We start from the raw sequence: 26,029 nt of genomic DNA on the forward strand, positions 1-26,029 counted from the left end.
GTCGTCTTCGTGGTGCAGCAATTTTAATGGCCAGTAGTGTACAACCTGATGTTTTCTGCAAGCTCTTATCCGTAGCACTAAGTTGGCTATGCATTTTTCGTAGCCGTTTTCGTTTACTCGTTCACTAAGTAATCAATCCGACGTTATATTTGACAATTCAAGTCTTTTATAAGCGACAGGAAACCTTCCTGACGCCTCAACCGACAACCTCGAGATGCAGGTGGCTTTGTTCAAGACAGTATTCCCCTATAGTGGCTGTCTTTCTGAATTTCCCCATCTCCTGCTTCTTCCGTTGCTCAGATCACTTCCAGAGCAACGTTGACGATTTCCTCCAGTTTTATTTTCGTCAATTTGACTCACAGTACTCTACCTCCTACAAAAACGTGTATTATCTTCAGCTGTAACCCTAAGAAGGGACCATCACAAGTCACCACTAGGTGTGGTGGCTGCTTCAAAGAATTTTGAGATGCATATTCATCACTTACGCTTTATCCTCGTTTCTGACGGGTGGAATCTACTTTTTCATTGATGGCACCAATTTGGAGGATTTATAAGATTTACTTTTTTAATACTATATGACAGTCTGATTTAAATGGCTTTTAAAAATACTCTATAAACTTTCGCTGTTGGGTAGTGCTCTTCTTGTCAGATAATCAGTTCAGAATACACTCAGCGTCGTAAAATGGGGCACGATATATGGAAGCTCTAGGGATTTACGCATTACGTACGACTTGTACAAGAACCATGAGACAATAATGAAGTGCTCCGATTAAAAAGGGCAGTCTGTACATGGAAGAATCAATGGTGATAGTAAAAAATGTTGCACATCTGAGACTATAATACAGGCTGTGCCATTATATGTGACAGCGATAGCTTCATTTACATTGCTACATGAGGAGCCTTACTATGTCTGCCTCATTTGCTGTAAGCAACAGGTCACCGTCAATACCTCGGGTTTCATGCTGTATGAACACCTTGTCTCCATACAGAATTACATTTTCTGTTTCCACTTATTTTTCATCACTGGCTTTCCGTGCTCGACACTCCCTCAGTCACCGAGCGAGGTGGCGCAGTGGTTAGCCCACTGGACTCGCATTCGGGAGGACGACGGTTCAATCCCGTCTCCAGCCATCCTGATTTAGGTTTTCCGTGATTTCCCTAAATCGTTTCAGGCAAATGCCGGGATGGTTCCTTTGAAAGGGCACGGCCGATTTCCTTCCCAATCCTTCCCTAACCCGAGCTTGCGCTCCGTCTCTAATGACCTCGTTGTCGACGGGACGTTAAACACTAACCACCACCACCACCACCACACTCCCTAAGTCAAAATACTCTAATCGTCATCTGCTGTCTTTAATTATTTTGCGCATTCCTTTTTACTGTGCTTTCTGGCATACATGTATGTAAATCTTTTAAATACGACGTGTTCCTGTATTTTGTTTTTACTTTTGGAGCAATGTACTTAAGCACTCTACGAATGCCATTCCTATTATTGGCTTGCCCCTGTCCACCTTTCCTGCTCTCTCCTAGCCTTCCCTGAATTCCATCTCGTTCCTAAATAAGCACTGCCACTTCACATGTCTCACCAGTATGTCTGTGTACCTACACGGCACCTAGCTCATACATTCATGCTCTGCACGTCACTTTCCAAAATTGTGGACAAGTTGTTATAAAAATGGTTCAAATGGCTCTGAGCACTATGGGAATTAACATATATGGTCATCAGTCCCCTAGACCTTAGAACTACTTAAACCTAACTAACCTAAGGACATCACACACATCCATGCCCGAGACAGGATTCAAACCTGCGACCGTAGCGGTCACGCGGTTCCAGACTGAAGCGCCTAGAACTTAACACCGGCCGGCAAGTTGTTATACAAATTTGTATTATTGTGTGCTGGTACTCTTTGTTTTTAAAAGGCGTATTGAAAAAAGAAACGAGCCGGAAGCTAATAAATGAAAACCGCTGAAGGTATCGTAATACCAACGACACGGAAAAAGGTGTAGTCCTTACAAGAGCGCTGAGCTCCCGAATTAGTCGTTACATCGGCGTGAACACACACTCATGTGACGCCAGAGCGGGTAGCCTCACGCCTCGACCGTCCACTGCACTCAGTCCTGCTGAAAACGGGGAAATGGAGGCTCCAAAAGAAGAGCAAATGGGTGCAGAGCGTTTCATGACAGCTGAAGGAGTCGGGGAACGTAAATTCATCGAAGTGTTGCGCCTGTGTACGGAGAGCACTGACCATTGCAAGGGTCAAGGCGCTTCAAGGAATAACGAACGTCGTTGGCCGATATCAACACAGTCTGCAACGCCATTATACACTCCCAGTACCATTGTCCAGCATGTGGATGTCTTCATTACTGACAACCGGCGAGTAGCGGCAGCCGCAGGTGTCGGAATGAACGTGGGAACTGCCATGGAAAAGCAATGCTCTCCCTACAGTTGTCCCATTCTTTGATGAACTTCCGTTCGCTGCACTCCTTCGCCTGACACGGAAAATGCCACACCACTTTGCTGTTCTTTGGAAGCCTCCATTTCGCCGTCTTCAGATCGGCTGACAAGACACACTTCTGACCCCGAAGGCTCAGAGCCACACAACAGCTTGATTACAATAACACTGTTGAGCAGTGCCGCGGCTCGCGTTGGTGCTGTTTGTAGGTTTCCGCCCTCTGTTGGAGGCCAGACGGTATCCTTTAGTTGGCATGGTTGCGGTTGTTTGTCTTCTTATCGTTTTAAGCGGCGCCACTCGTTTCGCAAGCGTTGCCTGTCCGCTAGTGGCAGCTGCGGCGGTTATCGATATGTAGGAGCTGTTGCTCTCTCTTTGGGGCGACGTTGAGTGAGTGCAGAGTTGATTGGGGACTGAGGAGGAGCCAGGTCTGCACAGTGCGACAACAGTCCGGGACCGCTGGCGGCTCGCATGGACTGCCGGATTGAAGGACCGCATTTGTCACGAGGGTGCACGATCTCGTCCTAAGCCAGATCTTGCAAACTTTAAAATGAGTGCACTTGAATTCAAGTAGAGAAACCTCCACCATTGCGATATCTCGCGATTTTCCAGTGACTTGGGTCTTGCTGCTCGTAGTGTAGCCGAGGCGAAGAGCAACGAGTGGAGCGCTTGGGGAAGTCAGATCTGATTAGCTGTCCTCGACTTCTTATTACTGCTTACTGCTTTCAGCTTGTTACAATTTGTTAAGTTCAACCAGCGGTATTTTTCCTGCCTGGTGGCCGCTAACGCCCCAGTTACCTACCCTGAGGGTAAGTGTATGTAACGACAGTGTACGTTTCCTCGCTTGCCGCTGCTGTCCGGTAACGTGTGTACTTTTGACAGTTTTCTTGATTGTAGGCCGGTTGGTGATTTTTTTCTACTCTGGTGCTAGTATTTCCTTTCTCGTTCCGGGCACTGTAAACACTGTATTCTGGGGATGTAGTGCAGACCGCCGTTCCGGCTTTGGCTTATTGTTCCATCGTTGTACTTGGTTTGTTGACGTCAGGTAGCTTCAGCAAGTTGTCAGTAGTCATCGCTGGACAGCCGCTAGTCTGAGTTACCATCTTGTGAAGAGAATGCAACTCTTGGCTGCCTATCCCATCGCTCGCGAAAGTGTTTGTCCTCAGAGGTCGATTCCTGGAGCACTGTCTGTGACTGGTCCTTGTGTTTTATTATTGTATTATTTATTATAATACCTTGTAATGCCTACATTAAAGGTTGTGATGCCGTCTGCTGTGTTTGTGGCTACTTACCTGTAATATTTTAATATTTTTAAGTTGTAAATTGCACTGAGTTCTTAAACATTCTTAGTTTATTACCATTCTTGGCGTATAAGGCCTTCAGCCGTAATCACAGTGGCTTTTTTTAAAAACATTATCTGTTGTATCTGTATTTTAAGTGTAAGTGTTATCTTACAAGGTTTAGCATCATTTTATTTCATTTGTTTGATGATCAGTTGCTTTTTTTCTTAAATTAACCGTTGGTATTGTATTTGCTGTTTTACGGCAGCTTTATAAATTTTTTAGTATGATTGCCATTCCTTGCGTGTAAGGCCTTCAGCCGTAATTGTGGTTGTTTGCCTTAAAATTTTTAATTTGGTATCGGTATTTTAAGCAGTAAGCGTTAAAACCTTATTTACTGCTATGTGTGGCGTCTGATGCCTTCTACTGTGTTTATGGCCATTTACCTGTACTGTTTTAATATTTGTAAGTTGTAAATTGCAGCGAGTTCTTAAACATTCTTAATTTATTGCCATTCTTGGTGTATAAGGCCTTCAGCCGTGATCACAGTGGCTTGTTTTTAAAACATCGTCTGTTGTATCTGTATTTTATGGTGAGTTGCTAAACTGTAATGCCCTGAAAACACTATTATTTTACACAGTTATTCATTCCTTCATTAATAGCGTGAGGTTTTTTATTTATTGTTGAGTCTGGAATTACTGTTTTGAAATAAATGTGTGTAACTGTAAAAGGCAACCAATATTAACTGATTACGGCCCCGCCCACAATCGTAACCGAATCCTGCCTTCCCCTGACTACCAGGTCTCAACTGTATTATACAGTGCCCTGTGTCATTTCCCTGTAAAACGCTGCATTCTACCACAAGCGACATATTAACAGAGAGAAACAAAGTAACAAGATACCAGTACCACCGGGGGGATAATATACGTAATTAAATGACGTCATAGCATCCTTACATTTTCAATCAACTATGCCAAAAAACCACTGGTTATCCTACAGACCCGATAGTCGTTGTATTAGTTCTCATAGGGCAGTTGCGAGATTTCGATGAGGTGGTCAAAACAAAGCGTATGTGAAAAATGTGCACAATTCACGAAAGCCACGTTTTTACATTCAAAATCCTTTTCGCATTCAAGCAGTCCAATATCAAAAGCCTCACTAATTACATTTTACAATTATGATATGGGTATGTCAATGTCACAATCTGCCTTTAGCCAAGCATATTGCAACACAGGCAGAAAACTGACTATAAATCACAGAGTGAACGTTGATGATGAAAGAACGATCATGTGTCTTCCTTGGGACTTAGCACACTGTTGTCTTACAAAATCAGCAATCCCTTTGAAATAGACTCTATACTCCCGAAAGGAATAAACATCAAGATGTTGGCAATATTTTCACTATAGCATCTTTGGAAAACTTGCATTAGAACGACACGTTCTGTACGACCTGCTCAGGAACCAAGCAGAAATAGGATCTTTTAATTTTTTACGTGTTCGTCAAGGACTGAAGTTCTATAGTCGTTTTTCCATTTTTGCTTCCCTCCACATGAATGCTTCGTCGGTGCGATGTTTCTAATTTCTTTGAAATATTCAGGCCGAAAGTGCCCTGTGTGCCGTGAGAACAGAACTTGTTTTCCAGTCTACCTGTCATTGACAAAGCCATATCATTTTCCTAACTGTGAGTAGAGCTATACGCAAACTGCAACACACTAGCTGTAGTTTTTTCTCCTCTGTGATGCAGTGTTGATAATGAAGATGTTTCATACTGGAACTGACTAGTTACTGTTCCAAATACTTACTTTTTCCACAACTTGCTCAGCCATGAACATGTTCACTTCCTCTACGAACTGTTGTGCCTTATAACTTACATTATAATCGTCTTCTACGTCCTGGATGAAATGCCATATTCAGCCTTAAGATTGTAGACAAGAGAAATCGAAGCTTTGAAATTGTCCAACAGACTATTTTAGACGCTTCTAGTGCCCATATTTGCAGATTCCAGTACCGAAATGTAGATCCCTACCATCTTGCTGTATCAGATTGTGATATTACATACTCCTTTTGTAGTTTTTAATTGCGACACTCCGTTTACTTTGAAACGAGCTCCTACTAGTCTTTTTCTGGACACGGAATTAAGTATTAATCTGCAACTGGATTTGCTTTTACTGCACTTATAACGTCTCATTAGTCTGCTATAGGAATTGAAATCACGATGTTAACAGTCTTCATTAAATGTTCTCTGGGACCCAATCATGAATATCTTATACCACATTGGGCCTCGACTGTTTGGGTGGGAATGGTTCGTACTCGCTTTGCCTGGATTGTTCCTGCTGCTCTGGAGATAAACGCCGTCTACCGCTTAATGACTGGACAAAATATCTCACGAAATAAGCATCAAACTAAAAAACTACAGAGAACGAAACTCGTCTAGCTTGAAGGGGGAAACCAGATGGCGCTATGGTTGGCCCGCTTGATGGCGCTGCCATAGGTCAAATGGATATCAACTGCATTTTTTTAAAAATAGGAACCCCCATTTTTATTACAAATGGGTGTAGTAGGTAAAGAAACATGAATGTTTTAGTTGGACCACTTTGTTCGCCTTGTGATAGATGGTACTGTAATAGTCACAAACGTATAAGTACGTGGTATCACGTAACATTCGCCAGTGCGGACGGTATTTGCTTCGTGATACATTACCCGTGTTAAAATGGACCGTTTACCAATTGCGGAAAAGGTCGGTATCGTGTTGATGTATGGCTATTGTGATCAAAATGCCCAACGGGCGTGTGCAATGTATGCTGCTCGGTATCCTGGACGACATCATCCAAGTGTGCGGACCGCTCGCCGGACAACTACATTATTCAAGGAAACAGGAAGTGTTCAGCCACATGTGAAACGTCAACCACGACCTGCAACAAATAATGATGCCCAAGTAGGTGTTTTAGCTGCTGTCGAGACTAATCCACTCATCAGTAGCAGACAAACTGCGTGAGACTCGGGAATGCTACATCAACATCGTTTGCACCAGTAGCATATTTCTATGCACCACGAATTGCATGGCGACGACTTTGAACCTCGTGTATAGTTCTGCAGCTGGGCACGAGATAAATTACGGGATGATGACAGATTTTTTGCACGCGTTCTATTTAGCGACGAAGCGTCATTCACCAACAGCTGTAACGTAAACCGGCATAATATGCACTATTGGGCAACGGAAAACCCACGATGGCTGCGACAAGTGGATCAGCAGCGACCTTGGTGGGTTAATGTATGGTGCGGCATTATGGGAGGAAGGATAATTGGCCCCCTTTTTATCTATGGCAATCTAAATGGTGCAATGTATGCTGATTTCCTATGTAATGTTCTACCGACGTTACTACAAGATGTTTCACTGCATGACAGAACGGCGATGTACTTCCAACATGATGGATGTCCGGCACATAGTTCGCGTGCGGTTGAAGCGGTATTGAATAGCATATTTAATAACAGGTGTATTGGTCGTCGAAGCACCATACCATGGCCCGCACGTTCACAGGATCTGACGTCCCCGGATTTCTTCCTGTGCGGAAAGTTGAAGGATATTTGCTATCGTGATCCACCGACAACGCCTGACAACATGCGTCAGTGCATTGTCATTGCGTGTGCGAACATTACGGAAGGCGAACTACTCGTTGTTGAGACGAATGTCGTTACACGTATTGCCAAATGCATTGAGGTTGACGGACACCATTTTGAGCATTTATTGCATTAATGTAGTATTTGCAGGTAATCACGCTGTAACCTCATGCGTTCTCAGAAATGATAAGTTCAGAAAGGTACATGTGTCACATTGGAACAACCGAAATAAAATGTTCAAACGTACCTACGTTCTGTTATTTTATTTAAAAAGACCTACCTGTTACCAACTGTTCGTCTAAAATTCTGAGCCATATGTTTGTGACTATTACAGCGCTATCTATCACAAAGAGAAAAAAGAGGTCCAACTAAAACATTCATATTTCTTTACGTACTACACGAATATGTAATAAAAAATGGGGGTTCCTATTTAAAGAAAAACGCAGTGGATATCCGTTTGACCTACGGCAGCGCCATCTAGCGGGCCAACCATAGCCCCATCTGGTTTCCCTCTTCAAGCTAGACAAGTTTCGTTCTTTGTAGTTTTTCTTTTGACGGTTATTTCTTGAGATATTTGGCCCAGTCACGATCAATGGAGCCGGCTGAAGTGGCCGTGCGGTTAAAAGCGCTGCAGTCTGGAACCGCAAGACCGCTACGGTCGCAGGTTCGAATCCTGCCTCGGGCATGGATGTTTGTGATGTCCTTAGGTTAGTTAGGTTTAACTAGTTCTAAGTTCTAGGGGACTAATGACCTCAGCAGTTGAGTCCCATAGTGCTCAGAGCCATTTGAACGATCAATGGACCACCCTGTTTCCATCCAGTGTAGCGTCATGTGTTTCTGTGTCATCCCCATTATATTCCTCAGTTATTATGTTATATTATATATCAGTGAACTCTGCTCTCGATCTCGATTTCATTCCCATATTCAGGAACTTGCTACTTCGTCCCTAGTATTCGGCCCACATTCGTAGGATTAACTCTCTTCATAAAATAACGGTACACATTTTACATAGTATCCCGAATGCTAACGCTCCAAGAGGCGTTAGTACGGTAGCTACACCATTCTCACTACTCGAGCGCCTGTTAGTTCAGCTACAACATCCCACCGTCTGATGACGCTAGCAGCCAAGTGCGGAGTTTTGCATGGAAATGAAACAGTCGGGTGCTGTTTTCATGATCGAGTGATAGTCTAAGCACGGTTTAGTGTCACTGCGAGTGGCGTGCTCGCTTCGACTCCACGTGGCTGTGAGCCCACGTTGCTCCAGCGGCGAATTATGAACCCAGCGCCCTTGGGTGGCTGCCACATCTCCTTCCGCACTCTGTGGCATTACCGTTCCTTCAGCGGTTCTCGTTTTACAGCTTGCGGCTCCTTCCATTTAGAATGCTCCTTATAATCTATTTTTAATTTACACTACTGGCCATTAAAATTGCTACACCAAAAAGAAATGCAGATGATAAACGGGTATTCATTGGACAAATATATTATACTAGAACTGACATGTGGTTACATTTTCACGCAATCTGGGTGCATAGATACTGAGAAATCACTACCAAGAACAACCACCTCTGGCCGTAATAACGGCCTTGATACGCCTGGGCATTGAGTCAAACAGAGCTTCGATGGCGTGTACAGGTACAGCTGCCCATGCAGCTTCAACACGATACCACAGTTCATCAAGAGTAGTGGCTGGCGTATTGTGACGAGCCAGTTGCTCAGCTACCATTGACCAGACGTTTACAGTTGGTGAGAGATCTAGAGAATGTAATGGCCAGGGTAGAAGTCGAACATTTTCTGTATCCAGAACGGCCCTTACAGGACCTGCAACAGGCGGTCGTGCATTATACTGCTGAAATGTAGGGTTTCGCAGGGATCGAATGAAGGATAGAGCCACGGGTCGTAACACATCTGAAATGTAACGTGCATTGTTCAAAGTGCCGTCAATGCGAACAAGAGGTGACCGAGACTTGTAACCAATGGCACTCCATACCATCACGCCGGGTGATACGCCAGTATGGCGATGACGGATACACGCTTCCAATGTGCGTTCACCGCGATGTCGCCAAACACGGAAGCGACTGTCATGATGCTGTAAACAGAACCTGGATTCATCCGTAAAAAAATGACGTTTTGCAATTCGTGCACCCAGGTTCGTCGTTGAGTATACCATCGCAGGCGCTCCTGTCTGTGATGCAGCGTCAAGGGTAACCGCAGCCATGGTCTCCGAGCTAATAGTCCATGCTGCTGCAAACGTCGTCGACCTGTTCGTGGAGATGGTTGTTGTCTTGCAAACGTCCCCATTTGTGGACTCAGGGAACGAGACGTCGTTCCGTTACAGCCATGCGGATAAGATGCCTGTCATCTCGACTGCTAGTGATACAAGGCCGTTGGGATCCAGCACGGCGTTCCGTATTACACTCCTAAACCCATCGATTTCATATTCCCCTAACAGTCACAGGATCTCTACTAACGCGAGCAGCAATGTGGCGATACGATAAAGCGCAATCGCTATAGGCTACAATCCGACCTTTACCATAGTCGGAAACGTGATGGTACGCATTTCTCCTCCTTACACGCGGTGTCACAACAACGTTTCGCCAGGCAACGCCGGTCAACTGCCGTTTGTGTATGAGAAATCGGTTGGAAACTTTCCTCATGTCGGCACGTTGTAGGTGTCGCCATCGGCGCCAACCTTGTGTGAATGCTGTGAAAAGCTAATCATTTGCATGTCACAGCATCTTCTTCCTGTAGGTTAAATTTCGCGTCTGCAGCACATCATCTTTGTGGTGCAGCAAATTTTTATGGCCAGTAGTGAAACTCATTCCATGGTACCTAATATTCTCTATATTGTTCAGAAAGCCACTGGAATTTGGTCCTGGTGGCTGGGACCAGTGGAGGTGACATAAAATAATATTGCAACTGGTACTCTCACTTGTTTCCGAGCTCGTGTTGCTGTTGCAGGTATGCACTGACGTACGATCGATTACTGGACTATCACGACAGGAGAACGACGTTTTGGGAAGATTTTGCAGAGAAATGCGAGAAAGTCATTGGAGGAACGCCGGAGGTGCTGCAGCTGGCTGACGCAGTGCACACGTATCTCGTTTACAAATGGTTTCGGAAAACCCGTGTGTTCTTCGAAACTTGCTATTACTTCGTTGGGAAAGGTAAGTAAAAATCTTCCAATTCTTCATTTCTAAATTCCATGTAAAGGCTTACGAATCTCTTCCGCAAAGCAGTATGCAAATCATGGCATTGAGTATTTCGGCCCATTTTACAAATTTCTCCTTCTAACATTAGGTTAAAAAATATCAGTTGAAAGGCGTATTATTCAGAAATTTTGTAAATTTGTCGTAAGTTCCTGTGGGGCCAAACTGCTGTGGTCTTCGTACCCTAGGCTTACACACTAGTTAGTCTGGCTTAAACTTGTTTACGCTAAGGACAACACACACACACATGTCCCAGGGAGGTCTCGAACCTCCGACGGCTCCCCTGTCGTGCGAGTTGCGGCGAGGTGCCTAAGACCGCGCGGCTACCTCGTGCGGCATTCAGAAAGAGATGTGTGTAGTACGAATCGCTTTATACGATAATAAGAGGTCCGTGATTCTTTAAATATTTATTTGATTCATTTACACTAAACATTTTTTCCCTCTAAATTAATTCTACAAAAAGTGCTTTTGCTGAAAGCACGACATGACCTACAGCTCTTCTCCTGGGCTCGTGACCATATCGGTTGCACCCAAGACGATTGGGAAACCGTGGACTGCTCAGATGAGTCCCGATTTCAGTTGATAGCGTTCGAGTATGCTGCAGACCCCATGAAGCCATGGATCCAAGTTGTAAACAAGGAATTGCGCAAGCCGGTTCTGGCTGCATAAGGGTGAGGGCATTGGAACGGCATTGGAATGGAGTGGGTCCCCGGGTCCAACTGAACCGATCATTGACCGGCAATGTTTACCCAGAAAAAAGCTTCTGGTTTGAAGTATTTTATCACCTTTATTCTCTTTATCGCGTGTATCAAGGGAAAAAAAAATCTTCATACCAGAAGCTTGATCGCTCTCCAGCCGACAATGTCAGGTATTCATTATAGGGAACGGTCATGTTCGGCTATTTGGAGACCATTAGCAGCCATTTCCAGATATATGTACCACTAACAAGGGGAGGCCATGACGTCTGGAATGCGGTTTTACTGCAACCTTCGTACACTCGTAGTACTCCATTAGGACAACAAAACGTGTAAGCAGTAGTGAGTACTTCTCAAACATTATTGAGAAAATCGCAAGATAATTTCAGTCGTCAAATATATACCTGTGCGTGTCCAATTACACCACGAAGCGTCGGCAGCCGACTGGTGACGGCACGGTAGCTCAGCGTGTTCGATCAGAGGGTTGGCTGCCCTCTGTAATAAAAAATCTGAGTCAACGACAGAACACTGAACTTGAACGGGTGTCATGGGACATCCGCACCGAACAAATGAATCGAACCAAATTAGAACAATAAAATAAAAAAATAAAAACTGGTTAGCGTTCAAGCCCCGTAATCGTTGGGTCGCTGGATCGAGTCCCATTCGTCAGTTTTTTTTTTTTTTTTTTTTAATTTTCAACACAGTAATGTAAACTTGTGCTGTTATAGTGCCACAACAAGGGATGCAAGCCCCCTTCATGCAAAACACGACCACACCATAACACCACCGCCTCCGAATTTTACTGTTGGCACTAGACACGCTGGCAGATGCGTTCACCGGACATTCGCCATACCGACACCACGCCCTCGGATCGCCACATCGAGTACCGCGATTCGTCACTCCACACAACGTTTTTCTACTGTTCAATATTCGAATGTTTACACTCCTTACACCGAGCGAGGCGTCGTTTGGCATTTACCGGCGTGATAAGTGGCTTATCAGCAGCAGCTCAACCATGAAATCCAAGTTTTCTCACCTCCCGCCTAAGTGTCACAGTACTTGGAGTGGATCCTGATGCAGTTTGGAATTCCTGTGTGATGGTCTGGATAGATGTCTCCTTATTACACATTACGACCCTCCGCAACTGTCAACAGTCTCTATCAGTCATCAGATGAGTTCGGCCTGTACGCTTTTGTGCTATACGTGTCGTTTTACGTTTCCACTTCCCTGTCACATCGGAAACAGAGGACCTAGGGATGTTTAGGAATGTGGAAATCTCGCTTACAGACGTATGACCCAAGCGACACCCAATCACCTGACCACGTTCGAAGCGTGTGACTTCCGTGGAGCGCCCCATTCTGCTCTCTCACGATGTCTAATGATTACTGAGGTCGCTGATGTCGAGGACCTGACAGTAGGTGGCAGCACAATGCACTTAATATTAAAAACGTATGTTTTGGTGGTGTCCGGATACTGCAAAGCAGGTATGTGGTTGAATGGAAAGACATGATTCCAAACCGCAGACAGCTGCAGAACCAAGACCACATATCTACATCTACATCCATACTCCGCAAGCCACCTGACGGTGTGTGGCGGAGTTACACAGTTATGACAGTTACATGGCCGATGCGATCGTGTTTTTAACATCTGGTGGCTTGTAGACGATTATGCCTCTCTTTCTAAGACACGGTAGTACCATCGCTGATATACGGTCAGTATTGTTTCGTATGGCCAGCATTCAGTTATTGGTAAAGTATTATAGTTAGTAGTGGTAGGGAATGCGTGATGGATTCACCTTAAGCAGCAGGCTTATAAAGTATGTGGGTGTTCCGGCACATGCAACGAAAATGACTATGACCTGTCGTAAGGGAAGGTATGGACTTGACATGGAAAACTGCGATAGCCGTAATGGGAATGAAAGATTTTTACACTACTGATGAAGGAGCAATACAGGAGCCCTGTCGTATGATTAATAGTTTGCTGGATGTGGTCTTCCACTAGTGCAGACAACAAAAGTTCGTGCAGATCTGCGTAAAGGACTTGGAGCAGTGGCCTCCAGCTCCAGTGGAGGGATACGGTATATGTAATATGCTCGGTGACATGCAGACGGTATTTGTTTTTCGATACATTGGGAGAGAGACATGCTAATGTCTTATAAGAGATTCTATTACAAGGAGTGCTATAACTGTTTAAAGTTAGGCTGCAGATCGTTCTCTCAAAGTACACTGATTTTGCTCACAAAAATTACAGGAATCGGCTGTCTCTGTTCTAGTGGACTCTTATCTGTTTTTTTATTATTATCGTCACAATTGTGTGTTTAAAAAATAGGTGTAATTTCATACTTCATAACCTCTAATTATAATGTAGACACTACTTGAATTATAGTTCATTATGGAGTCTAGAAATGATAGTGTTTTTTTCTGACATAGATCAAATTGTTTACAAAACTAGAACCTAAGAATCTGCTGCTGTATTACACAAACTTTACAGACATGTCGGTGGCGGTGAGTTATGCATCAAAAATTTCAAATGTAAGCATGCACATGGTAATTGATTTCGATGTAACGGAAGAGGTGCGTAGTAGAATCTTATAGAAGGTTTCGTTAAAGACAGACTCTGACGATTTGTTTCGTAAACGCTTGTATGAAAGAGCATCGCAGTGGTAAAACGACTCCTGCCGTAGTGCACAAAACAGCTACGTCATCCTTAATTACAGCTTGTTGTTGTCGAATGTAAAATGAGTGTGCTTTCTTTCCGATATGTGAGCTAATGGCCTGAAAGATCTATTCTTCAGTGTTATTTCGCGTGTCTGAAATGTTTGTAATACACATGTGATCGTCTGTGATTGGTGTCAGTGCACTAGGCTGGACATCGCAAAATAATCAGATGCAAATGTATCCTGCAAATTGAACATAAAAAGTATACCAATTCTGCTCATAAAACTAAAAGAAAATGGATTGTATCTATTTTCGTGGAAAGAGGACATTTATTATTGTCGCGATTCTGTTTTCCTTTCTTAATAGCTGCTTTGTTATAGAAGTAATGTAGACATTAAATGCAAATGTTACAGTCCACTGCTCGGAACAACGTGGTTACCAAGTTCCCTAAGAGGTCATGGCTGTCCCTTTAGACAAGCAACCCACAGTCGGAATAGCCCTGATTTATATAGTTTTGTTTTGAGGCATGCTGACTGCCCAGCAGCGTTCGCGATGGGACGCATTGTGCTGAAGACACTGCAGTGCGAGGCTGTGGTCGCTTTAGCCGCAAGACTTCCTGTGTCCCACCATCCGGCTTCGAAAAAGCCATCTGGAGCGTTCTCCAGAGAGGCAGGGTGGTGCTGCAAACTTTCCGTTTTCTACTGGGTAAGGCCATCGCGTCAAGGCATGTTGCAGACTTCGGAAGATGGCGGAGGGCCTGGTGAGGCCAGTGGCTACAGAGGGCCGGCAGTGAGGCTGCAGAAAAACGGCAAAGGGCGGGAGGCTTTGTGAGACAGCGGCCAGCTCATGCTGCAAGGCATTCAGCGGAGTGGCTGGCCATTTGAAAAATCCTGTTTACACCCTGTTGGTGGTGGGAGGAGGGGAGGAGGGAGGGTGAAGTGAGGGAGGGAGGGAGATGAGAGAACAAGAGCCTTGATTTTCTGCAGTTTTTGATTGTACACCGAGGAGAACACACGTTCAACTACCACCTCTGCTGCAGCCTTTTAGGGTGACGATTTTCCCCAGTACACGCGTCGCATTGTGGCCCATTCATTATGAGAGCTGGTTTTTCACGAAAATTTCGAAGTGTAATTACAACTGTGATGCATTTTTTCCATCAGTTATGGTAGCATGTATTGGCTTCGGTTACCTGGGCCACAGGGTGGTTTTTGAGCAGCGTCAAACAACGATAGAGACTGTACGTTTACAGGTAATACACTCTGTCCAACACCAGGATACTCTCAGTTGAACATATCTCCAGCCAGAAAGAGCACAGATAGTTCCTTACAGCCCTGCCTTTTTTCTGCCAGCCTATAGGTGAAGGGTAGAGTTTGAATGTGTCTCTCACTGGTTTCTAGTGGTATTGCGAAGTCTTTTCCCAGCAGGAACAGCAGTTGTACGATATCGTCAGTTTTTGAAATGTATCGCGATTTTACGCCATCCTTGTGTAGTGTTACACGTACAGTTTTTGTTCAAATGGCTCTGATCACTATGGGACTTAACATCTGAGGTCATCAGTCCACCATAACTCAGAACTACTTAAACCTAACTAACCTAAGGACATCACACACATCGATGCCTGAGGCAGGATTCGAACCTGCGACCGTAGCGGTCGCGCGGTTCCAGACTGAAGCGCCTAGAACCGCTCGGCCACACCAGCCGGCTATAGTTTTTGTAATTAGGCCCAGTATTTATGATTAATTACATAATTAGGACCTATCTTTAATTCATTTTCCGAACCAGAATAAATAAATTACACTAACCTAACTTTCCTCTCCTGCATCTGGGCAGTTTTCATGTGTTGTGAGGGTGCACTTGGGCTTTCCTTCCAAGAGGACCAGGGTTTGAGTCCCTAAAAGGATACCCCCAATCTTAATTTCCCGCCAATTCTCTGGTGGGTGGTGGGGTGGGATGTCAGCAGAACGGTGGCACAAAGAAATTCCCACCGAAATTCGAAATTGACGCCAAATTCGAAATTCCCACCAACATTCGTAATTCACACCATTAGGGCGTATGGGGGAGTGTGTTGGGAGCCACAGGCAGGCTGAGAAAAATACTTTACGTCATTTGGGGGTGTTGTGAGAGTTGGCAGGGTCAGGGTGGATTAAATGATCAATTTAATTAATTTGCATTTCAATTTGATGTCAAAAGTGTCCTGATGCCGTGATGTCGGTACTACTGATGGAAGCCTTACAATTCTTTAGCGATTTTACATAGGAACAGATTTTTCTCGGGTTCTCTGATTGATATATTGATAAGATTTTATCACAGCTGCGCGAATCTCTACTAACCTCTAACTAACTATTTTTCAAACCACTGTAGCACCATTTCAGGGTTGTGAATGGGCCAATTATCCTGCTATAAGATGTCATTGCGTTGAGGAATACATCGAGCATGAAGGGATGCTGATAGTCCGAAATAACTTTGACGTAGTTCATGACTGTCGTTGCCTTTGATTGATTACTTCCACAGAATTCGCGGAAGCTCTGGTGAATGTCCCCAGTAGTATAATTCTTCTCGCAGTATATGTTTCGAGTACTCATTCGCCTGAATTACTGCGCACCTACACACGAATGTCGTCCTCGTGTGATAAAAACGTGATTCGTTCAATCAGGCGACAGGAATCTATTGATTCGTGGTCCAATCTCGATGACCCTGTACACTCTCGATGGCAAGTGGTCTTGTCGGTGGATAAAAATCGGTATGTGCATGGGTCGACCGTTGGTGTCCCCATATTTAACAACGTGTGCTGGACAGTCGATTGTGGACGCTTGTGCCACCAGCTGCCTTGTACGCTGTATTTAGATGTGCCCCAAATCACCACCTATCCTGCTTTACAGGGTGTAGGCAATTTGATACTGCAGACTGACAAAATTCCATTTAATGGAACATGACGAAATAAGCACTAGTTTTCTCCAAACTAGTCGGTTTCAAACAGTTAGACGTAAAACTAACCCCTTCATGGAGCTGTATAATTCTGAACATTACTTAACTTTAATTACATCGATAATTAGGTAGCGTTTTTATTCTTCAGATAAGCTTTTATTACATTTCAATTCATTTTTCATCCACTTTCATATGTCCGTAATGGTGTCAATATATTCCTTCATGAAATATTAACTCCGGAATATTCAGTGGAATACTCCTGCTATTATCTGAATGATTGATAATTTTTATTATGTTTTCAGGCTAATTTTATCTGGAACACAAACTGACGAACCAATACCGCACTTCTTTTAAATTGGTATCATTATCTCTTAACTCGAAATTATCCTCTATGTTGAACGACTTTTTTTCATGTAGGCATTGTTTTATAGTAACAAAGCAATAATCTCTTGGTATGTTTTCATGCAATTAAACGGCCAGTTAAAACGATCACATTGCAGTTCAGGAGTAAAGGTGATGGGGAAGATATCCAGTATTCGAGAACTTGGATCTTTTCGGTTCCTTTAAATTGATTTGTTGTTCTGACCATTTTCTACACATCACGCACATTGTGTTTGTTACAGATCATGAGTGGCAACTGGAAGACCTAAGTGACAGCCGCATGTCGGTAGATAGCAGCTGCGTCCAGTTCATGGTGGACCTGCTGGACCGTCCTGTATGTCCTCTGGAAGACACTTCAGAGCAAACTCTTCGGAAACGGGAGGCGTGCCACCTACAGCTAGGCAGAGATCTTATGTATGGATTGTCTTACATCCCGGTAACCAGTTACTTGGCGTATACGCAGAGGGTAAACATCAACATCTGTTTGCTCTCCTGGATGGTCATCAGTTCGAAGAGTGTGTGTGAGGACGTTCCCCACAGGATGATAAAATCTGTGAGAGAAGCTCTCTGCATCTTTCCACATTCTGAAGGCAAGTCGTGTGCAGCAAACAAATCCCTAGACATCGTCTGTTCTGTCTCCAGAGCTGTTTTCTCCTTCAAGTGTAAGAAATTCTTTAGTCAAACTGTTCACTCCACCTGCACGCTTCAGTACTCGTACGAATGGAACAGGATGGAACCGACGTTGGATGTTTCCTCAGGATTTTTACATCAATACTATTCCGAGAGGAAAGTTACGCTGATGGAAGTCTTAAGCATCCCTACAATGAAGTACAGAAATTTTAAGATTGAACATCTCCAGTCTTTGGAAGTTTCACTGATCTCCGTAAATATTTTTTTCAGATGTGTGACTGCCGGTGTGTACTTATACTTGCCAAAGTTGCGCAATCTGCCTGGCAAATTACTACTCTGTTTCCAGTTCACGGGAATAATGCAGATCTTGTGTTCGGAAGTCGCGTACCGCATGTTTGGCGTTCCAGACCTGGCGACCACTGTCCAGCTGGACAGCTCGCTCACACTGCTCAGCTGCATCTGGCTGAACACGTTCTGCTACCTGGTGTTCACCGGCGTTCGCCACCTCAGGCTGCCGGACGATCTCGACGCTTGTGAAGCCAGTCGCCTCTTCCGCATCTACGTGACGTACGCGCTGTCCCTCTGGACTGTGGTCTCATCCACCTTCGTCTCTCTCGAACGCGTGAGCGAACAGTACTTGTTCCACAGCCGGGCGCTACTGCTGACTGCCATCTCATTGTCAGTGGCTTGCAACTTGCTGCTATTCCTCATCGTAGCTTACACGTGCTTTCGTACGCGGCAGTCCATGACGAAGTTGAGTGTTACCACCAGCAAATTCGGCACGAGGAAGCAGATGCTTCTGCTGTCGGTGAAGACTTTCCTCCTGAGCGGACTGGGAATTGTGGCCCGCGTGGGTTTCCACCAGGCAGAAGGGGTGGCCCGTTACGTCTATTGTGTGCACCTGGCCACCATGCTGCAGGGTCCCGCCATCTTCGTGCTCTTCGTCTGCAACGGATCCGCGCTGCCCCAGCTCAGGCACCGCCTTCAGCGATGGTGGAGCCCTGACGTCATCATACCAGGGGAGGATCTGTGCTCTTCGGCGCGCAGAAATGTGGGAAAGCTCAGATTGAAGGTGGAACAGAACGTTTTGGAAACAGCAGTGTGACTCACAACGGTTTTATTTTTCACGATAAAGGATGACAGCCAAAACAGTTGCAGGATAAAAATTTATTAAAATTCTTAACCAAGGTTTCGGTATATATAAATATACCTTCATGAGAAGTAAAAAATCCTGAACAGGAAGACACTTTCATGAGCAAAACCTTAGCATCGCAAATGAGAAACACTAAAGCTTAAGTAACAGTGAAATTACCAAAGTAATACAGGCACTAAATCTTTTAGTTACTTACTAAAATTACATCATGCAATGGAGATTAGTAAAACAATTGTGCCAAAGGCGTCGTCAATAATTAAGACTTCTCCATTTGTACAACATGACTATAAGCACAGGGTCAATGCGAACAGTTTAGCACCAGTATTTCGCCTGTGCACTATCAAGACAAGAGTGTTTTTGTGTGTTCAGTGTAGTTGAACCCTAAAGGGAGCTCGTTTACTGTGTACAGGCCGGTCACACTTGGTCCACCATAATGCGTACTGTTCTGCTGTGATTTTTGTTTACTACATTACCTGGAAGTCAAACAAAGGGGTTCTATGCAATGAGGACAGAAGTCAAAAACGCACATTTAATTTAAATGAAGCACAATACAATAAAATGATGTATCACCACGAAAGACTACTGTATAACTATGCAATTTTAATAATAAAATAATCCGAAACATTAATTTTCAGAGTTTATGTGATGATACTCTTCGTTTGAATAGGAGGCATTGCTGAACGCAAAGTCATACACTATGAAACATCCCCTTAGAAAAATTTATGAATTACTGTGCTGGTAAACTTATTACGTTATTTGATTTTCAAACAGCTCAGCAAAACTGAACGTACTCAGACATTTCTTTCCTCACTTATTCTGATCATCACTAAACTGACTCACAATATTTTTAGCGCAACGCAATCTGACTTTCAATAATTCCTACAAAGGAATGACCGTCACTAACAATAACCTATACCTCACAAAAATTTTCGTTACTCGAACTACTGCAATACAGCGAGCGCCAATACTGCCAGCTAAATAAAAGATTCTAAGAACTGAAGGCACTAACTACTGATAGGCATAGTTAGCAAATGAAAGATTTTGATCGAGAACAAACAATGCATTTACCTTAATAGTGCTCAAAAGTCGTAATATATATATCAGTTGCTGACATCCTGTCTTACAAAATTCGTTTTTCTGACGGAAACACGTCCAGATTGTCCGCTCTCAAAACTCTGAAATCTCTCTTCCCACATCCACCACTGCTGGCGGCTCACCTCCAACTGCGCACCGCTACGCGCTGTTCACATCCAACTGCCGCTGCCCAACACTACAATAGCAAATATTCCAACAATGCAAATCAGCCATAGACTGCAAACAGCACAGTCAGTGATTTTCATACTGAGCGCAACGTGCCCTACTTACAACACCGCATCTCATCATTTACATAAAATTTAAAATGCTCCAGCAGGTTGTTAAATTGATGTATTCACGTTCTTTTCTTTGTCAATGTTAACGGATCGATAACCTTGGAGAGGCTGGCTTGGGTTCCAGTGTTACATTCATGGTTTTCATTATTTCTCTGATAAGAGAGAAATGTTGCTGATGATAAAGGATGTACACGATGATTCAGCCGGCCGGACCTCTGGGTTTTATTCAACCCACGACGCATTTAAATACCACACGCAAGATTTTTATGATCTCTCGCTCGCTATGCGCCAACTGTTAACCCTACAGAATCTGAACAGCACGCATTAGTAGGGAATTTAACATACACTAACGGCCATTAAAATTGCTACACCACGAAGATGACGAGCTACAGACGCGAAATTGAACCGACAGGAAGAGCATGCTATGATATGCAAATGATTAGCTTTTCAGAGGATTCACACAAGGTTGGCGCCGGTGGCGAACGTACAACGTGCTCACATGAGGAAAGTTTCCAACTGATTTCTCATACACAAACAGCAGTTGACCGGCGTCGCCTGGTGAAACGTTGTTGTGATGCCTCGTGTAAGGAGAAGAAATGCGCATCATCACGTTTCCGACTTTGATAAAGGTCGGATTGTAGCCTATCGCGATTGCGGTTTATCGTATCGCGACATTGCTGCTCGCGTTGGTCGAGATCCAATTACTGTTAGCAGAATATGGAATTGGTGGGTTCAGGAGGGTAATACGGAACGCCGTGCTGGATCCAAACGGCCTCGTATCACTAGCAGTCGAGATGACAGGCCTCTTATCCGCATGGCTGTAACGGATCGTGCAGCCACGTCTCGATCCCCGAGTCAACAAATAGGGACGTTTGCAAGACAACAACCATCTGCACGAACAGTTCGACGACGTTTGCAGCAGCATGGACTATCAGCTAGGAGACCGTGGCAGCGGTTACCCTTGACGCTGCATCACAGACAGGAGCGCCTACGATGGTGTACTCAACGACGAACCTGGGTGCACGAATGGCAAAACGTCAATTTTTCGGATGAATCCAGGTTCTGTTTACAGCATCATGATGGTCGCACCCGTGTTTGGCGACATCGTGGTGAACGCACATTGGAAGCTTGTATTCGTCATCGCCATACTGGTGTATCACGCGGCGTGATGGTATGGGTTACACATCTCGGTCAGCTCTTGTTCTCATTGACGGCACTCTGAACAGTGGACGTTACATTTCAGATGTGTTACGACCCGTGGCTCTACCCTTCATTCGATCCCTGCGAAACCCTACATTTCAGCAGGATAATGCACGACCGCATGTTGCAGGTCCTATACGGGCCTTTCTGGATACAGAAAATGTTCGACTGCTGCCCTGACCAGCACATTCTCCAGATCTCTCACCAATTGAAAACGTCTGGTCAATGGTGGCCGAGCAACTGGCTCGTCACAATACGCCAGTTACTACTCTTGATGAACTGTGGTATCGTATTGAAGCTGCATGGGCAGCTGTACCTGTACACGACATCCAAGCTCTGTTTGACTCAATGACCACTCGTATCAAGGCCTGTATTACTGGCAGAGGCGGTGTTGTGGGTACTGATTTCTCAGCATCTATGCACGCAAATTGCGTGAAAATGTAATCACATGTCATTTCTAGTATAATATATTTGTCCAATGAATACTCGTTTATCATCTGCATTTCTTCTTGGTGTAGCGGTTTTAATGGCCAGAAGTGTGTTTAAATTACGTACTGGGAAAAAAAACCTTCAAACGCGTTGTTCTTAAATAACCCGAAATTCGAGGCCTCCAGCGAATACGTATTCTGTCACAAAGTTTAACTACATTAAATTTCTAGAACGACATTTTCACTCTACAGTGGAGTGTGCGCTGATATGAAACTACCTGGCAGATTAAATCTGTGTGCCGTACACAGACTCGCACTCGGGACCGCGAAAGGCAAAGGTCCCGAGTTAGAGTCTCGCTCCGGCACACAGTTTTAATCTGCCAGGTAGTTTTACGTTAAATTTGCTGCACAAAGGTCGTATTCATTTTTTCTGCAGGACTAATAGTCTGCTTGTAGTGAGAGAGAGAATATGAACATCTGGTGCTAGATTTCAGATATATCTGATGATGTGGTAGTGTGGAGCGACTTCATTCAATAAAAACCTTTTACGAATGTGTCGGTTTTGTTTACCATGAAGATGTTGCAGTAAAAATTTATGAAATTTCATTACGACTGCTTGGAGAACTGCGGCACCCACTTAGCTCTGTCCTCGGAGTTGCTCCAGCTGAAGCTGCTGCTTACGTACATAAAGCCAGAACACTGAATGCAGTAAGCCATTTAAGTAATACCTGTGACAGATATTGTCACAAAGTTCCTAAATAATGTTATTGATCTTTTTAACTTATGCAAGCTACATATACAGAATTCAACAAAATCTTGACGTTTTAGAAGGAATTGTCGTTGTGCGTGTATTATTCCTATGTTTGGTCAGTTTCCAAATGTTAAGGCTTCACAGCAATATACAGTGTCTGACACAAGAGAAACACCCATCAGGTACGATCGGATATCAGTGCAACATCGTGCACACACGGAGCGCGGTACTACTGTTCGTGTTCAGTGATGTTTCAAGGCCTGGCAGAGTATATAAGAAGCGTGAAAAGCGTCAGATATTGAGTTATAATGGTGAAGGAAGCGAAGGAACCACGTACTCAGAGAGCCTTATCAACTACTAGCATATTTTGAATGGTTAACAAATGATGTACAGTTCTATCTATTGCTTGCGCCTTTGTCCCGCATTTTGCGCGGGGTTGGCGTGGTTAAATCTGATTTGGCATGTTAATGTGAAGGGGTGGCCGGATGCCCTTCGTGCTGCCACCCTGTACCCCCCGAGACGGAATCAGAGTACCCCATCTTCCGCGCCTAGTGGAAATCATGGAAAAGTGCGGATGTGTTTCAAATGTCTGTGAGTCGTGTAACTGAGCGGGACGTGGGGACCAGCCCGGTATTTACCTAGGGGGATGTGAAAAACCGCCTAAAAACCACATCCAGGCTGGCCAGCACACTGGCCCTCGTCGCTAATCCGGTGGGCGGATTCGATCCGGAGCCGGCGCGCCTACCCAAGTCCAGGAAGCAGCGCATCAGCGCTCTCGGCTAATCTGGCGGGTCTAACAAGTGACGTACAATATCTGATCAAAAATACCCGAATACCCTGAAAGGTGGCAAGCCATTCGTATTTTAGGTCATGGTCTCGATGTTCCCCAGTACTACATTTGCCACGTGCGGTTAATGACTTTTTTCATGAGGAAATAGTGAGCAGAACTTTCTTATAACTGCTTGTGTAACCTGTAGAAAACTTGTACCCCAGGTGCCGTAGTGGAGGCGACGGAGCCGGCCTGGGTGGCCGAGCGGTTCTAGGCGCTACAGTCTGGAACCGCGCGACCGCTACGGTCGCAAGTTCGAATCCTGCCTCGGGCTTGGATGTGTGTGATGTCCTTAGGGGTAGGTAGGTTTAACTATTTCTAAGTTCTAGGGGACTGATGACCTCAGAAGTTGAGTCCCATAGTGCTCACAGCCATTTGAACCATTTTTTGGAGGCGACGGAGAACATCGATAGAGATGGACTGGGGGCCGTACCGTAAATTCAGAGTGCAGCGACCTCGCTGTGTGAATCATTATGGGAAGCAGTGCCCAGTGGAAAGAATTTAGGGCTTTTAAAATTGAAATAAGGAAGTAATGGAATGCCAATGGATTTCATTTCTGTTCACACAAGCCAAGAATCAAGAAAAAGAGTACGACAGACGGTCTATCGCTATTTGTCACAATGTTACCGGATGGTAATCATTTCTAGAGCACCGCAAAAGACGTGGTAGCAATCTGAAATGGCTCTGAGCACTATGGGAATTAACTTCTGAGGTCATCAGTCCCCTAGGACTTAGAACTAGTTGAACCTAAGGAGATCACACACATCCATGCCCGAGGCAGGATTCGAACCTGCGACCGTAGCGGTCGCGCGGTTCCAGACTGCAGCGCCTAGAACCGCTCGGCCACTCTGGCCAGCAGCAATCTGAACACGATATTATATTAACACAAGCTCGGACAAGAACGTCACCTGAGGCAGCTCTAACAAATTATACCGTCTTAACGCAGATCACATATTACACCTGGATTCACATATTGCCTCCTCCTATGACGCTCGCACACTGGTTTGTAAGCCATCTTAACAATCTGGCGCCTGCGCTGCCAGGGCGAACATGTGATTGGTCCAGCCATTCCCTCAATAATCAGTGACCACTTCGTCTACAGACCGCAAATGGCCCATCGGAACCATCCGACCGCCGTGTCATGCTCAGTGGAGGATGCGGATAGGAGGGGCGCGGGTTTAGCACACCGCTCTCCCGGTCGTTATGATCGTATTCTTGTCCGAAGCCGCTACTGTTCGGCCGAGTAGCTCCTCAATTGGCATCACGAGGCTGAGTGCACCCCTAAAAATAGCAACAGCGCATGGCGGCCTGAATGGTCACCCATCCAAGTGCCGATCACGCCCGACAACGCTTAATTTCGGTGATCTCACGGAAACCGGTGTAGCCACTGCGGCAAGGCCGTTGCCCAATAATCAGTGACAGTAACTAAAATTTGTAATTAGCATTTTTGATGAACTGAGTAATTTTGAAATGAACCCTCGTGATACGAAGCCATTTTCAGTAACATGTATTACCAAGGGTGAGGGGGCGGGGGGTGTACATCGTGCCCAGTATAAAAAATTAAAAAGTAAATAAAATTCATTAATTGTTCTTGAATTACATTAATAACATAATTTTAAAAGATCTATTAATGCATAGTCAGGATCCAGAAATCAAATTTTTCTTTTAGAACTGTTTTCAAAAATGCATCTTATATCTTTCAATTACTTCGTCATTTAAGTTTAGTAAGTCTAATTATCTTGAGAAAAATTAGTAGTAAAAGTCGTTATACTACGACTGAAGTACACTTGACTACAATTAAAAAATGTTACAAAAACTTCAGGTAATACACAAATAGCTTAGGTACATAACAATATAATAAATGAAAAGCACCAGTTTGCTTTTTTTCTACAATATTACTTTTATTGTTAACCGGTTTTCGGCTTACAAGACCATCTTCAGACATTTACTAAGTATTATCACCAAAGAACTTAAATGTTAGCAGACAACATTGGAAGAGAAGTAACACATCTAGACTGAAGTAGAAACATATAGTATGTAACATCTTTGCAATGAAAATGTAAAAACTGAACAGTACATAAATAACAATGGAGTAGACAGGAAAACCTTTAGCACAAAATAGGAGTAGCATGCCTACATAACAGTTTCTATTAATAAACAAAACTAGTAAAACAAAATAAAATTAATACTAGATAAGGCTGCATCAGGGGGTATGAAACATGGAGAGTGATCCACAACGAATTAAAAGAAGAGACAGTTATCAATGTAAACACAGAATACATAAGGAACTTCAGCAATATCAATAAGATAAACAGAAATTAATAAATGCACGAAAATGGAGGTGTTTGAGGGAACCTACAGTTTGAGAGTGTGGTAGTACTGCATTTTAACATTAACATTATAATCAAAGCAGTGGCTGTGTACCAGTTTTCATTAAATAAATTAGCAAAGTAAAATATG

The 26,029-nt window shown here is 44.2% G+C and overlaps 1 protein-coding gene across 1 annotated transcript in view; it reads left to right on the forward strand.

Moving 5' to 3' along the window:
* Window positions 1-19,619, forward strand: part of LOC126484063 (uncharacterized) — a 115,862-nt gene extending 96,243 nt beyond the window's left edge. The window contains exons 6-7 of the mRNA XM_050107424.1: window positions 10,303-10,508; window positions 17,451-19,619. Of these exons, the coding sequence (XP_049963381.1) occupies window positions 10,303-10,508; window positions 17,451-18,943 (1,699 nt within the window). The 3' untranslated portion in view covers window positions 18,944-19,619. The remainder of the gene's footprint in view (window positions 1-10,302; window positions 10,509-17,450) is intronic.
* The last annotated feature ends 6,410 nt before the right edge of the window (window positions 19,620-26,029 follow it).

This window comes from Schistocerca serialis, chromosome 6 (genome assembly GCF_023864345.2).
Source record: "Schistocerca serialis cubense isolate TAMUIC-IGC-003099 chromosome 6, iqSchSeri2.2, whole genome shotgun sequence".
Classification (NCBI taxonomy): domain Eukaryota; kingdom Metazoa; phylum Arthropoda; class Insecta; order Orthoptera; family Acrididae; genus Schistocerca; species Schistocerca serialis.